The 14,774-nt window shown below is 41.6% G+C and overlaps 2 protein-coding genes across 5 annotated transcripts in view; both read right to left on the reverse strand.

The window, feature by feature from the left end:
* Positions 1-579: 579 nt before the first annotated feature.
* On the reverse strand, positions 580-7,706 carry LOC115592764 (phospholipid phosphatase 1-like). Of its 2 annotated transcripts, none has more exons than XM_030435877.1 (5): positions 7,495-7,706; positions 5,189-5,355; positions 4,186-4,445; positions 2,233-2,290; positions 580-1,295 (listed from the first exon to the last, which is right to left on the reverse strand). In XM_030435877.1, exons 2-5 carry the CDS (start codon positions 5,210-5,212, stop codon positions 1,182-1,184), a joined length of 456 nt encoding a protein of 151 aa, XP_030291737.1. In that variant the 5' UTR covers positions 5,213-5,355; positions 7,495-7,706; the 3' UTR covers positions 580-1,181. The 2 variants fall into 2 exon arrangements, with proteins under 2 accessions (XP_030291737.1, XP_030291738.1); XM_030435878.1 differs by lacking the exon at positions 7,495-7,706 and adding an exon at positions 6,567-6,803.
* Positions 7,707-11,802: 4,096 nt separating this feature from the next.
* Positions 11,803-14,774, reverse strand: part of csgalnact1a (chondroitin sulfate N-acetylgalactosaminyltransferase 1a) — a 33,487-nt gene continuing 30,515 nt past the window's right edge. For all 3 annotated transcript variants that reach the window (XM_030435875.1, XM_030435873.1, XM_030435874.1), the window contains exon 9: positions 11,803-13,847. In XM_030435875.1, the coding sequence (XP_030291735.1) occupies positions 13,552-13,847 (296 nt within the window). In that variant the 3' untranslated portion in view covers positions 11,803-13,551. The remainder of the gene's footprint in view (positions 13,848-14,774) is intronic.

Raw genomic sequence — 14,774 nt, forward strand, 5'->3', positions numbered from 1 at the left:
AACAAACACGGATTGTACACAAACATGCATGCTGGCAGTCACAATGGAGAAGAGAGCCCCCACAGGAACTGGGAGGAGCCGGCCTTTAAACCCTAATTTCCAGGCTGGAACCAATCAGCTCCTGGGAACAACCTACAACCACTCAAACACACCTGCAACCAATCTCACACACACTCATACTCACAGGTAAAATAGGGATAATAAAAAGCAGACAAATAGAAACATTCATGACCTCTAGGGTCGTAACATATACATTAGTTCTTGGATACACAGGAGCTGTGATAGCAGCGGTAGCAGTCCAGCAAAGGCAACACAGGACTTGAAACTGACCGTTTACTCTTCGAGGGTCTAACCACACATGAGGCAAGTCGAGCTCACTCAGACTGTAAGAGGTTAGACGGCTGGAGAGTGAGACGGCAGTGGCAGTGACCTGGAGTCAGCAGCTGAGGGTTTGCAGCAGTTTTACCCCACCTGCAGGGTTTCTGATGCCGACCTGCTATTTCTCAGAAACCCTGCCCTCTGGTCCAGGGTCAGTGTTACTGTGCAGCACCTTGTAGCCTTGAGAAGCAAACATTCCTCTAACAAATAGCCCTTTAATTAACACTGGACTTAAGGCAGCAAAGTTACAAGACTCGGCCCTCTCTGTGGGTGCTGACAGGACTGATCCTGAATCAGATCCTTTAGCAGACTGACTCCAGGTCAGAAAAAGCACAAAGCAAGGTTACATTCACAGGTTTCCAACCCTTCCCTCTCTCTCCCTTCCAGCAGTGGTCAGACCCTTTAGTGGGAGCGTGCAGTGAAGTCTTCCCACCAGCTCAGTAGATACATACATTAATAAAATGTTGGTTTTCTGTCCTTATAGAGTCTCTAGCCTCTAATCTACAGCAGTCTCTGAAGCGTGTCTACAAGGCTTCGACAGGTTTCCTTACAGATTGAGAATCGGTGGACTAAAAACAGCGAATCGCCTAAAATGATAACGTCTTAAAATCTAAACAGGCCTGAGGTTTAGCTTCCAAAAGCTTCTTCTGGGATGCACATTCCTCCGGTAGCTTCCGTGAAGTAAAAATCACTGTAAATCCATGCAGGGATTTGGATGAGAATTTGCATAAGATGAAAGGCTAGAGAGCTGAGAGTTGTGGTGTGCGTCTTGGACAGAGCGGGGTTCATTGTCCACCTCTCGGTTAGCTTAGTTTGGACTTTCCATTTGTCGGGGTCTCCTGCAGGCTTGTGTGAGGGATGTCTGCTTCTTTACGGGGGTCGACGCATGGCTTGAAAAAGTCGGACACGAAGACGACCTGGAGGATACACGGAGAGGATTTAGAAAAAAGAGCGTTAATTATGAATCATTTAGAGGCGTTCTCTGCTTAAAGAAAACAGAATTCAAAGCGATGAATTCATAACAACATTAAAGGAATAGTTCAACAATTTGGGAAAAGCACTTGCCAAAAGTTAGATAACCGCAAAGAAGCGGGGATAATCTGATTGGGCAACAGTAGCCGGCCTTCTATTGGTTGACAGTGTTGATACACAAGAAAAATCCGTGAGCAGAGATCCGAGAGCAGAACTTTCCTCAGCGCAAGAAGAAGAACTGCGCAAGCAGTTATAACCAAGTGCGAGCACACAGTTTGAGCACAAGCAGAGCAAATTTGAATGCGAGAGCAGAGTTTTGACAGGTCACCCTTGAGTCTGAGCAGGTAGCTTGACCTGTGAGAAGGTGTGTGTTCTGAGTGCGTGCACTTAGATCTGAGCGCACAGAGGGCACATTTGAATGCGAGCGAAATTTTTGTGTGCAAGAAGGAGAAATGTGAGCACAGGCATGTGATTTTTGAGTTCAAGCAGACATTTTGAAAGAAAGCAGAAGACATTTAAATGCAAGCACAAAATGTGAGCATGAGGAGAAAAAATCTGAGCATGCGAAGGAGCTGTGTCACTGAAAAGGAATGAAATCGTGCTCTCAAACTGAAAATCTATGCTCTTGATTAATGACATGATTCTACTTCCATAGTAGTGTTGAATGAATCAGCAGCCTGTTAAGTTTACCACAGCTGGATGGTAAATTTGGTTGGAGTAAAAAACTTCACTAACACCTGACTTTGTTCTTTTTAAAAAAAATCTAATTTACTAGATAAACTAGAATGTCCTGTTCTGCCAACCTGCCCCTGAACACAACACTCCAGTAAATACTGATTAATACAATATGCCGATCAATATGTAACCGTTGCAGGTACTTACAGCCAGGAACAGCATGCAGTACATGGAGAGAGAGGAGTGGCCGGAGTAGAAGGATAGCCTGCAACAGAGAAACAAAAGCATCGCTCAGCACTTTGTTATGCACTTAAATCATCTTCAGCAAACATAAAAAGCCTGGTCATCTTGTTGTTTAACAGATCCTGACGTCTGTCAGTCACATCAACACAATGTGGGACACCTGTATTTCAGGTTTAAGGAGAAGTTTGTTTGTTGTACGTTCAGGAGCAGTGAACCCTCAGTGTGATGTTGTGGATGGCAGCAGCTAAAAAGTAAACAGGCCCTCCAGTCCTTCCCCGCTGCCCTAGTGACCTGTTTATAATAACAGTGCTGTGTTGTCTGGACCTCGTCCACAGCAACAGCCATTAATTTACACACACAGAGTGTTAAATTACGCTCTCCATACCTATTTTGTGTGCACTCACTGAAGGATCAGGGGCTTTGTGGTGTACAATAAGATTTAGAGATTAATATTAACTATGAACCTGGTTCTGGGGTTCAACTCTGCAACGTAAACCTGCTGTAAACCTCAGCAGACACAGACAATTAAAGTCTTTATCACTGGTTTTAGGGTATTTTAGAGCGATGGATCAATTTACCACTTTGGTCCAGACTGAAATGCCTCAACAAACTACTGAATGGACCACAGGGTATAAATATTCCTGGTACCAAGAGGATTTTTTGTTTTTAAAAAACATAAAATGGCTTCATACAGCCTGTCAGGTGCAATGTGGAAGCCCAGAGATCCCAAATTGATATTAAAAGACATTATTTACACCCTTGATGACTCGACCCACTGAAGACGGGGTGCATGCTGACGCACTTAGCTTAGCAGCTACAGTGACGATTTGGGTTTTCAAAAGCATGTAAACAGCATCTTTTCAAAACCATTTGTGATCTCAGGGCTTCCAGAGACTTGGATTATGCCTGACGAGTTCTATGGAGACTTTTGATGTATTTATTTGTTGTTGTTGTTGTTTTACATTTTAAATCGAGTCCCCATCTACTTCAGTTGTTTACGATACTTCACCTGACTTGTCTTCAGCATGAGGGATTAGCCAAAAATGACTGAATTAAAATTTTTTGGTGAACTTTTAGCACCAACACTGAATAATTCAGGCTGATCAAACACACTTTGGTAACAAAAAACCCAACTGGTAAATGCAATAATAATGCCGCCCTATACATCCTCTGGGCATCACATTAAAACTGCAGTTTGTTCAGACACCTTGAGGCCTCCGCTTTCAGTATCCTTTCTGAAAAAAAAAAAATAAAGTCTTGGTGAACACACCAAACATATTTGTTCCCGACCTCGTCTGAGTCTCCCCAAACGCTTCAGACGTCCAACGGTGGGGCCGGTGTGTTCCTGCCTTTAGACTTAAAGGCTGCCTCTCGGGAAGGCAACACTCACTCTGTTAACAGAATAACCTACTTTGTCTTTAAATGATGTGGAAAGCGAAAGTTCCTCAAAGCTTCCTAATAAACACGTATTAATACGCCGACACAATCGCTGCTTCTGCTTCTGTATTTACTGCAGGTCTTGCCTACATCAGAAACAGAAGTGGATATCCTCTCCTCCCACCGTACTTCCTTCTGCTCTGAGCTGATAAGTCAAATCCAAACAAGCGACACATTCCTGATATTACTCAATCACAGCGGCTCTGGTCTCGTGCAGTAGATGGCTCTACCTGCACACAGCCTTGTGTCATCTCAGTGCAGATATTTACTAGACACTAAATGTTTCACAGCTTCACGGAGGCATGGCATCATAGTGGTAAAACCGTTATGAATTACATAAATGTTAACTTGTTGCTCCGTGAGGGCACAAAGTTTGAGGATTCTGTTAAGCTGCTGAGCGACAAAAACCAGAATCCAGAGAGCTATGAGTTTGAATGAGGATCTGATTTTAACAGCGAACATCTGAAATCATCGACCTACCTGCCCTCATTGGACAGCGGCTCGTCTTCAGTGCAGGCGTCATAATTTAGTGAACAGTTCCCGAGCCTCCATTCAGGTTTGCACACATCCACCAAGTCCGGCTTGATATTATACTTGGCTATGCTGGTCAGAGACTGGTTCATGGCGGCACCGAAGAGGAAGGTACCGACGGCTTTGTAAACAGAGGCGACATAGCTGCCGAATGAGGACTTAGATTTGATGCGCTTCAGATAAACTAAAAGGCACTCGCCAATGATCATCTGTAGGGAGGAGAAGATACACAGTTAGAGGTGTGTACAAATATACGAAGAGTAAATAAGCAACTGAATAACATCCAACAACATCAGAGCCGTCATCGATAACTGGGTCTAAAATCATGGAGTTCTGCCTGTTTCTCAAATTTCACACAAAGCTCTCTCGTTTTGAAACAGTGATTATAACAATAGCTTAACTTTTTTGTTAAATAAAAAGATCAACACCACAACACTCTCATGTCTGTTTGCTAAATAGCAACAACCAGCTTTAGCCAGTTAGCTTAGCTTAGCATAAAGATTGTAAACTAGAGGGAAACAGCCCACAGCCTGCCAGCAACACTTCAGTTTTTGTATGAATTAAACAAATGAGGGATAATGGGTAATTATTGAGCTTTACAGGTAGATAATTACCCATTCCTCTGTTTCGTGTCTTTCTGCAAACTGTTGCTGCAGCTGCAGGCTTATTCAGGGCTTTCAAAATAAAAAGCTCAACTTTCTGAATGATCAGAGTTTTGAAAAAGGTTGGAAAACATTTTTCTACATCATGCAGTTAGTAAATTAATCTACAGGTGGTGTATGCAAGCAATACAAAAGCCCCATACATTATAAAGGGATAATGTATTCAGCACCAACCATGGATTATGACAAAAAAGAAAAGAGTGTAGAAGTGGATCAAGATGAGTATTACATGAAGAAGATGAGAATCATAAGACAGAACTGTTAGCAGAAAACATAACAGATGCACTTACAGTGAGTATTGTGACGGGAATCATGACACCTCCTAAGAAGTCATAGGAAATGGTGACTTCTTCATGGTGGTACCTGACACTGATCCCTTCATAGTCACAGGAAAAGTCTCAGCGGATAGTGTTTGTGTGTGGCCCAGTGATAGTGAATATTACAAATGGGAGTCCAGCTAGCAGAGAAGCAATGAGAGAAAAAAATAAAATAAAAATACAGGTTAAAAGATCATGTCAGTGTGCCTTGGACCCCCACCCAAGAAGACGATGTTAGTTTCCTCTCTCCATTCTGATTAATGAACTGTATAAAAGAAAGTGATACAAATACTGGAAACCCACATACTTTCCTGCTCTGCTACAGTGGGGGAAAATAAATTCATCATTTAAACAAATTAAAATGTGCAATATGTAAGAACTGGCCACCTGTTGAATTCATATGCTACATCAGAGCAGCTGCTAACTGCTGCTAAGTGCAGCTGCCATTAGCTTGTTAGCTCAGATAGCCGTGCACCTCTGCAGTCCGGAGCAGCAGTAGCTTGGATGACCGGGGTACATGTTGGTGTTTACACGGCCAGCACAGGAGCTTTGGATCGGAGTGGGCCAGGGGCTAACCGGTTAGCATGCTAACTTCAGTCAACGGCGTATCTCTGTCAACTATGTTATCTCTTCACATTCAGTTGACAGTTTTAGTTATAGTTTGAATGTTTTCTCACATGTTTTCTTATATTCTTACATACTGCACCTTTAACTTAATTTGAAATCATGTGGGGAAATGTCTTACAGCATTGAGTGCATAAAAAGCCTTTATACTAATAAAACTTAGTTTAGTTTTTTTCAGTTTTTCCTTGTGTAGGACAGTTGGAAAACAATTGCACAAAAGATGGAAGTAGAGAAATATTCAACTTATATATGATGTGTTTAGTTATATTTTTCGTGGCTTATCTAACTTATGTTGACTACCAGATGTGACATACTGAAGTTGGTTTGAGTTTGTTGGTTTGTTGTGTGCTTTAAATGTGTGTTATTTTGGCTGTTAGTTTTGTTTTGTTGTGGCTTCACTTTTTAGTTAAGATTGGGGGTATTGGTTTTGTTGATATGGAAGCGTAGAAATAAAATCATATGAATAAAAGAAATACTGACCTTCAAAAAAACAAAAAACAGAAAAATCAGATAAAATGACTTTACTTGTAAAAATTGAGGAAACAGATTACCAATAGACTAATAATCTTACATCGTTGAAACTTTTTCAATCGTAGAACTTAATTTTAATAATTTACTTGTTTATTCTGAGGTTATCTGTGTCCTGACTTTTTAAAAAAGTAAAGTCAACTTTAAAATTTAGATCATATAGGATGAAGAATGATTTTTTTTTTTTTACTTTACTCACAGGACTTTACATTTACTCGATTTTTGCTGGTTTTACTTTGCATCAGTTTTTCAGTGGACATCCTCCTTCGCCTTCAGTTCTTGACAGGGTTAGGAGAGCTGGTGTTTATGAGCAGAAACCTCCCACTGAGATGGGAAACAATAGCAGAACTAACTCAAACACATTGTGCCTGTGTTTGCTTTCAATAACACGTAGATGTGCTCCTCACAGCAGAGATGAGGAGTTTGCCGCGAGTGCCTGTCGGCTGAATCGTTTCCTCCGCCGCAACCACTTCACCTGCAGAAGACAACTATTGCCCAGAAGGATGCCAGAGAATTCACCGAGAAGCTGGCGAAGTTTGTGACATTTTCATCCCGGATTTGTGAGGAAGGAATTAAACGATAAACGGCGATAAAAACATGCATTTTCTGTTTATCTGTGCAGTATTGATTTAGTTCGGGAAATTCCGAGACCGCGATAAAACATTAACGTCAGCTCAGAGTTCACTCATCTGGGACTAGTAGGAAATACTTTCTGTTGCTAGGTCGTTTCTAAGGGTATTTGCTGTAGTGGTAAACTACGTTCTATTACACATATGAGTCTACTGAAGTGACTGATTTTGTTTCAGTTATTAGTCAGACCCCATGTGTTTCCATGTGTTAATTACCCTCGAGGGTGTGCTTTAACGTCATTTGAGCACTTCAGTACTGCATGCTGACCGCATCACTGACGTGCTCAAATGACGTTAAAGCACACCTTCTCAGGTAGTATTGCTTGATTATATCACGCTGTCACACTCGTGTGCTGCTCAGACATTCACCACTCCCTTCACGTGATGGCAGGCTGTGAAACATCCAAACACAAGGATTATATCAGCTCACAAATCAGCTTAAAAACAAATGAACCACAGCGGACTGAAGAAAGGGTTGTTGTTAAAATATATACATACTTAGGATAAGACAGGTCAAGTCGATCACCACATAGGGGATTCCTCTCGTATCGAACATGTTCGCGCTCTTGTCCGTCTCGAGTCCCTGAACTGCGCGGCGTCCTCTCCTGTTGTAGTAAACACCATGGAAGTCGCTGACTGCTGTTGCTGTTGGTACCGCGGTGGGTTTCCGATAAAAAAAAGAAGAAAGAAAGCCCAGCGAGTGGCGTAAAAAAAAAAAAAAAAAAAAACACAATGAAACGTCGACGGCCCCCCGAAGGAACGAGCAGACCTCCCTGGCCGGGAGAGAGGCGCGAATCAAGAGGTGTGAGACAGTTTAACTGGCGACGGTCCCAGATGTGCTGGAGCCCTACGTCACTGACATTACTGTTTTCTTTCCATTTGTAACAACTGTGGCCAGGGCCGCCTTAACCTAATGTTAGGCCCCGGGGCTGAGAGGTTTTGTAGGCCCTCCATCCCCTCGATTCTCATTTTAAAAAAGCGTAATATCTAGGTAATCTACATCACAAAATGCATTAGTTTCTTTCGAGACATACAACAGTGAATTTTCCCTCTTTGAGCCAGAAAACACCATAATATTGTTATTAACATATCACTGAGCCCACTTGAGCAGAAACACAATACACTTTATTTGAGAACCACATACAGCAACTTATGGTGATAATAAAACCAAAATGTGTGCATATATGATTTCAAACGATATTATGAAAAACAACACCAACTATCACCTGTCTGCACAAACATTGATAATAACTAATAACAGCATAAGCAAAGAACAGCAACAGATCAAAGTGGAAGCCTGTTCTCCGGCCTCAGTGGGCCTGTGAACCAATCACATGCACCTGCACAGACACAGTCCATTCAGCCCCATGGATAGCAACGTGGCCTAATGCCAGGTGCCAAAAAGATGAAACTGAGCAACATTTACAGGAGGTTTGCAGTATAATCTTAAAACATAATGTAATTTGCGGAAACAGAAATATATTCTGTGCTCAATAAATGTATTTGCATGTTTGCTTGTATGCATTTTAAGGTGCAATAATAACCTCTGCGCTCTCACTGACTCTTGCTGGCTGCGCTGCAGACCGCTCACTCTTGCTCTCAACCCCTGCTGTCTCTCCTTATGTGCGCTCAACTTCGCCTGCACACTGGCTCAAGCTAGCACTGCGTTAACAACAGCTAATCTGAATTTAGCGTCTGATCTCCAAGTCTCCCACTGGGTTGACTTTGTGGCACATTTATATGGCTGTGCCAACTTGAGCGAGTATTCGCCATCATTGCTGCACTCTGTCCTCTGCTGCAGCGGCGCAGTTACGCGCGTCTCCAAGTGACACCTCCATCCCGATACAAGTCCAGCAGGCTCAACATTGATATAGTAAATAGCTACCCGCAGTGACTCCACCTTGCTGAGTCGTTTGTCTTCCAGCTCCTGCGGCAGATGCTTTCTGGGCCGCGCGTGGCCTTCATTTACGCAGCGCACTCGAGCCGCTCCTGTTGCGGCTGAACTCAGGCTGAAGGATTAATCACACACGCCGAGGAGTCCGTGAAAGGAGAAATACGATAACCGTGTGTAGGGTAAACTCTGGCCGAGTACGGGGTCGAGGTATGCGGTGTCCAGGTGGAAGGGCAGTCCGAGTCGGAGCGCATCCTTGTTGTGCGCTCCGGTGTGGAGAAGTCATGGAGAGCAAGCGTGGACATATGAAACAGGCTCCACTAACGCCTCTCTATTAATTAAGAAGGACAGAACATGTTTGCATGGGGTGTGATCCATCATGTTAGCATCTTTACTTTGACAGGACTCCGGTCCCATTTTCGCCCAATAAGCGCGCACTTTTGCATCAGTATTGTTTCTCCTGCGGCCCGGGTCACTGTTACATGGGTCTCCCCCTGACTGCTTTTCAGCCTGGTCCTCTCTCTGGGGCTCGTGTGCTCCCCCTCCTCCTCCTCTCCACTGCTGCGGGCGGTCCCCTGCTCCTCTCCGGCTCCATCCACCTGCGCGGCCTGCGCCTCCTCCGCTCCCTCCGGTGTGTGAGATAGCGAGCTTCCCCTGGTGCTGCTGGGTCCATTTTCAGCAGCAGCTGGTTTAAAAAAGCTTCGGGATCCTCTTCAGTAATTCTTTTTCGCCCAACTCTTTCTTAATAAGTTTTTTGCTTTTCTGGGCACCACTCTCAAACGTCCTCCCCGACATTTTCCACTAAATGTCACTCAATCATGGGACACACCTCAAAACTAACTATAGACATTCTGATAGGTCAGCCCACGGGCCAGAGGCTATGGGGCCACGTGGGTAACTCCTAATTTGGATCAATCAGCAGCCACGTAACGTGCGATTAGAGTGATTGACAGAAAACCTGACAAGTTACAAAACAATATGATTTTTTCAGCTCATCGTGAACCTGAACTTCGGAGGCCCCTGAACGTGTGAGGCCCCTGGGCTTCAGCCCAGGTAAGCCCGTGCATTAAAGCGGCCTTGACTGTGGCTCACTCTTGGTACTGTGTGAGAGCGCACATTGGGCTTGAATTGCATCTTGAATGTGATATTGTCCACCACAAGAAATAGTCTGGTATGTAACCTAACCCCTCGAAGCAATGATGTGTTGTTTTTAAACTTAAGTCTATATCATTTTTGTTTTATATGTACGAAAAAGTGATTTTTATTACAGCCAGTGGTTTCCTTCTGTTTTCAATCTTTGTGTTAAGCTACTTGGCTATCTATCAGGCTCTCATCCACTCTCACTGCAAAAGCAACATCGCACTCTTAAATTTATTGTTGTAAATGTATTTTGTGATCTTGACATCTTCCGTCTGCCCAGAAAAGTAAAATGTAAAATGCAGTCTGGGCTCTTCACTTAGCATGTTCTTAACCCCGGTCTGTCCCTAAGCCCAGAGACTTTACTCTGGGATAACCAAGCTCCTTTTAAACACACAGTGTCAACCCAGGGTTAGCCCACTTAGGAAGGCGCCAGGATTGCATGAAAGCACTTTTTTAAAAAACAACTTTTATTATTCAACATGTGGACATGTAGGTTTATGGAAATGTCAGGCTCTTAAGGCTCTCTTGCTGCTGGGAAAACAGGTGACGAATCACAGAGTCATGTATAAACTCTACTAACGTCACAACTGGGGCAAAACCTCAATTTGATATTAGCTGGTTATTTTAGGCCTACTTCAGTATGCACTGCAGTGCTTACTTGGATGAGGATGACAGAGTTTTATCTGCATGAGCCTGTGCAGCATTTCTGTGGATAATAAACCTCACGCCATATGTAAAAAAATTCTACAGCATGTTATTATTGTTAAATAAGTTGTCAAACGCTAAGCTGTCAGTTTTGAAACCAAGGATATGTTCACTTTCCAATGTCAGGATGACTCAGTGACTTCACGTCTTATTTGATTGACTCTGGCGTGGCCTGTTCAGGGAAAAACAATCACTCAGCTGTTATTGAATGTCTCAGTCAAATTAACTAATCTGAGTATGTACAGGTATATAAATTAAATCATCATCAGTTAATGTTGCCTTCAGGAACAAAGAGGGTAGTAGATCAGCTGTAACCATAACTGTCATTGATATCAGCTCACTGGCTCCATCTAGTGCTGTGGAGGTTAAATTACACTAATAAAATCATTTAAAAATATTGGCAGTTGTGATGAATACCAATAAAAAAATAGCTCCAAAAACTTTAGAAATTAGAAATTACTGCCACATATCGTACACTGAGTTTGTAGTCCTGCAATAAATCTGACATTCATGAAGGTGAAAGTGTTCAGATTTTACTTTTTGTTAACATCTTAACAGAGCTTTTGCTTTTGTATGGAGGCCTGAAGTGTCAAATTTGGCAGTTTTTTGCAGACTTTGTTATTTCAAATTAGGAAAAAACAAGTTATATAGTTATATTATATTTATCATAATGATTTTCATGGTCATATTACATCTTCTATACACATTTCCTTACGTGATTATTTATAACATAATTTTTTATTAATTTATTCAATTTTGAACACTTTTGGTCTCCATGCATTTTTTGCAGAATTTGTCTGTGACCACTAAATAAAGGTAACTATATAACATTTATGTATTACCATGTATCATAATTGCTAGCCAGCCAAGAAATAAAAGTAACAAAAAATACTTTTCTTTGAGCCCAGTTGCCAGGATAAAATATTGACACTTTTTTTTTTTATAGTTTTGACGGGAGCTTTTCTCAACCCTAGCTGAGTTTTGTTTTTTGTACCTTAACTTAACCAGGTCATAAGCACAATGTTGCCACAAGATAATATTAAAAATTAACATCATCAAAATAAAATACACACGATGCACAAAAATGTTTTATTCAATTCATTTACATGAAGTGAAAAAATAACTTGAACTGTAAAGACAGTTATTCGACGTATCATTACAAGGAATGCTTCAATGGCAAATAATAAAAACCATGTTTGTAAAAGTGCCTCTTTTCACATCTTTGGTCATCAACCAAAAGTACAGCTCGCTCTGACCGACAGAAGAAGTGCTGGGACGAGATTTATTGGAGATTGTATAAAAAACAATATACAGTTACGATCAAGGCAGTTTTATCTCTACACCAAGAACATCTCCAGTTACTGTGACTGCGCAGTAACACATGTAATGTCACATTATCTCTTCATTAACGCTCTGTGTGTATGACAAGGCACACAAGAGTCACATTTGATTGACAGAAACAGAAATTTAAACATCAATAGTCTCACTCTGACTGAAGATAAGTCGTCGTCAGTGAACAATATCACTGTAAGTCAATTATTGTTTTCCTTTTTCTATCTGTTAAGTGTCCACAGATAAGTTATGACACAAAAGAACACAAATGAACCTACAATTAAATTAACCATTTTAAAAATAAATCTTTAGACATATTTTGGGCATAAATACGTACGTCTCACACTTATAAGGCCTTTGAGGAAAAGAGACATGTTTTTTTTCTCAGCATCATTCCCACTTTCCCACGTTCCACACAGAATACCGGATCAGATATCCAAATTCTTATAAATGATGGCATTTGAAAAATAATAACAAACATAAATTAAGGAATGAGGATTACTGATCAATAATTTATATATATATATTTAAAAAAAAAAGTGTTACAAGGCCTTTCCAGGCTTTAAACGAGTCCTTCATTTTTTTTATTTGCCAACATGCTGGTCACTCTCGCTCCACTAGGTGGCTCTGTTTCCCTACATATAACAACTGTGGGCCGGTTCAATTTCCACTGAGCATCCTGAGGAGATGGTTTGGGTTTTATACACAGGAGGCACACGGTTCAGAGAGACTTCAAAGCTCAAATGTTGCTTCTGTTTTTCTTTCTGAAAGGCCTTGGTGCAGTTACAAAGAAAAAAATTACAAATGGACAATAAACTACAGACGGATGTTTCAGACCGGAGATCTGTTGAAAAAGTCCACTCCAGTTCTCAAGGCGAGCGCCTCAAGCAGTTCAGATTTGAGTCATCTTTATTTCATGTTGTCCTTCCCAGAGCAACTAAGTGCTCCGAGTCCTTGAAAAAGAGTATTAAAAAGTCTTCACATTGTTTCATTAAAGGAAAAGTTCAACATTTTGGGGAATATACCTATTCACTCTCATGCAGGGAGTTAGATGACAAGTTTTGTACCATATCTTATCTGTATGGTAAATATGGTGCCGGATCCTTAGATTAGAATAAAGACAGAGACAGAACTTGCCAGACTCTAACCAACGCAAAACCAAATATTTTTTCTCTCTATCTAGTGACTATTTTGGCACATAACCACCTTTTTTGTTTAAAAAAAAAAAGTAAAAAATGAATTTAACAAAATATGTTTAAATAGAGTAAATGTGGAGATTGGCCTTCATTTTTATCCCAGTCTACCCCTGCTTGATGCTAAGCTAAGATAACCACTTACTGGCTCTAGCCAACTAACTTTCGGCAAGAAAGTGAATAAGCATTTTTTCAAAAATGTTGAACTATTCCTTTACAATTTGACATAGTTCAGATCAGTTGAATTGTTCAACTGATTGCAGTCGTCACGGTGATCTTAGTTCAACCAGCGCTTTATGCCTTCTTGGGGTTCGAGTTCTGCTGTAGCTTCTGTTTACGGAGGTGAGCTTCGATCTCGTGCCTGAAGAACAGCATCCCCAGCTGGCCGTGCGAGGCCTCGTTCATGGCCTTGGACTGCATGCACATGCGGTACTGGTCTGGTGGAAGCTCGTCGGCGCAGTGTTTCTCGTGCCACAGGTGGAACAAGCCTCGCGACGGTGCTCGGACCACGAGGAGGTTGCTGTGGAGGTACTTCCTGTACAGGTGGACATCTTCGCCACCCCAGCCTTTGATGTCGATGTCAAAACCTCCTAGAGGCGAGAAAAGTGGAATGTAGCTTAATAATAAACGTCATTTTGACGTCATAGGATGTGTTGTTGTAAATTAACAACCTTTTTATATGCAAACATTATGCAGCAATTAATGTTGTCAGAGCTGCGTTCACTGCCTCTTCAAGGAATGTTGATTATGAATCCTCATTAGAGACTACAGTGTGTGATCATAATCAGTTTCTCTCCTCACTGCCTGATTTGTTGTTTCATGAGGAGGCGGTGGGGACTGATGTTATGTACCGCCAAACACTTTTTGACCAGGCGTGTTTTAACCTGCATCTCCAGACATCTGAACTCATCACGTCTGCTTCTGCTCACACTTTGTGTCTCTCCGCAGTTTCATTTTTAATTATTCTGTCATTCTTTTTTAATCTCCCGCTCCAGGGCTAAACAGAGATAAGACAGGAATTTGAACCCAACAGATAAATTGTTCATTTGCTTTTGTTCAAGCACTCGTGGCCTAAATAACATACTGCATTATTTCTGTAGAACAAAAAAAAAAGCACAACTTCATCAGCTTTTAGAGAAATAGGGTGACGTTTTGGGGAAACACCTATTTTCATCACTTGTCACGTGCTAGATGATAACGTCTGTACAGTAAATGTGAGGCTGCAGCCAGACGCTTGTTAGCTTAGCATGAATGCAACGGGGGAAACGGGGAGACAGATAGACTGGCTCTGTATAAACACAACAAAATCCACCTATCTCTTAAACTCAGTGACTAACATGCTATATCTTGTTTGTTCGATCTGTACAGAAACCAAAACCCCGATAAATGTGGTTTCATAGGAAGTCAGTGCACCAGTCTCACATCCGTTTTTATACAGATTAAAATCACAATAAATCCTCGTAATTAAATCATCAAAAATGTGCTTAGTCTTTGGCTGTAAAAACAGCACTTGGTCT

This window comes from Sparus aurata, chromosome 12 (genome assembly GCF_900880675.1).
Source record: "Sparus aurata chromosome 12, fSpaAur1.1, whole genome shotgun sequence".
NCBI classification, from domain to species: domain Eukaryota; kingdom Metazoa; phylum Chordata; class Actinopteri; order Spariformes; family Sparidae; genus Sparus; species Sparus aurata.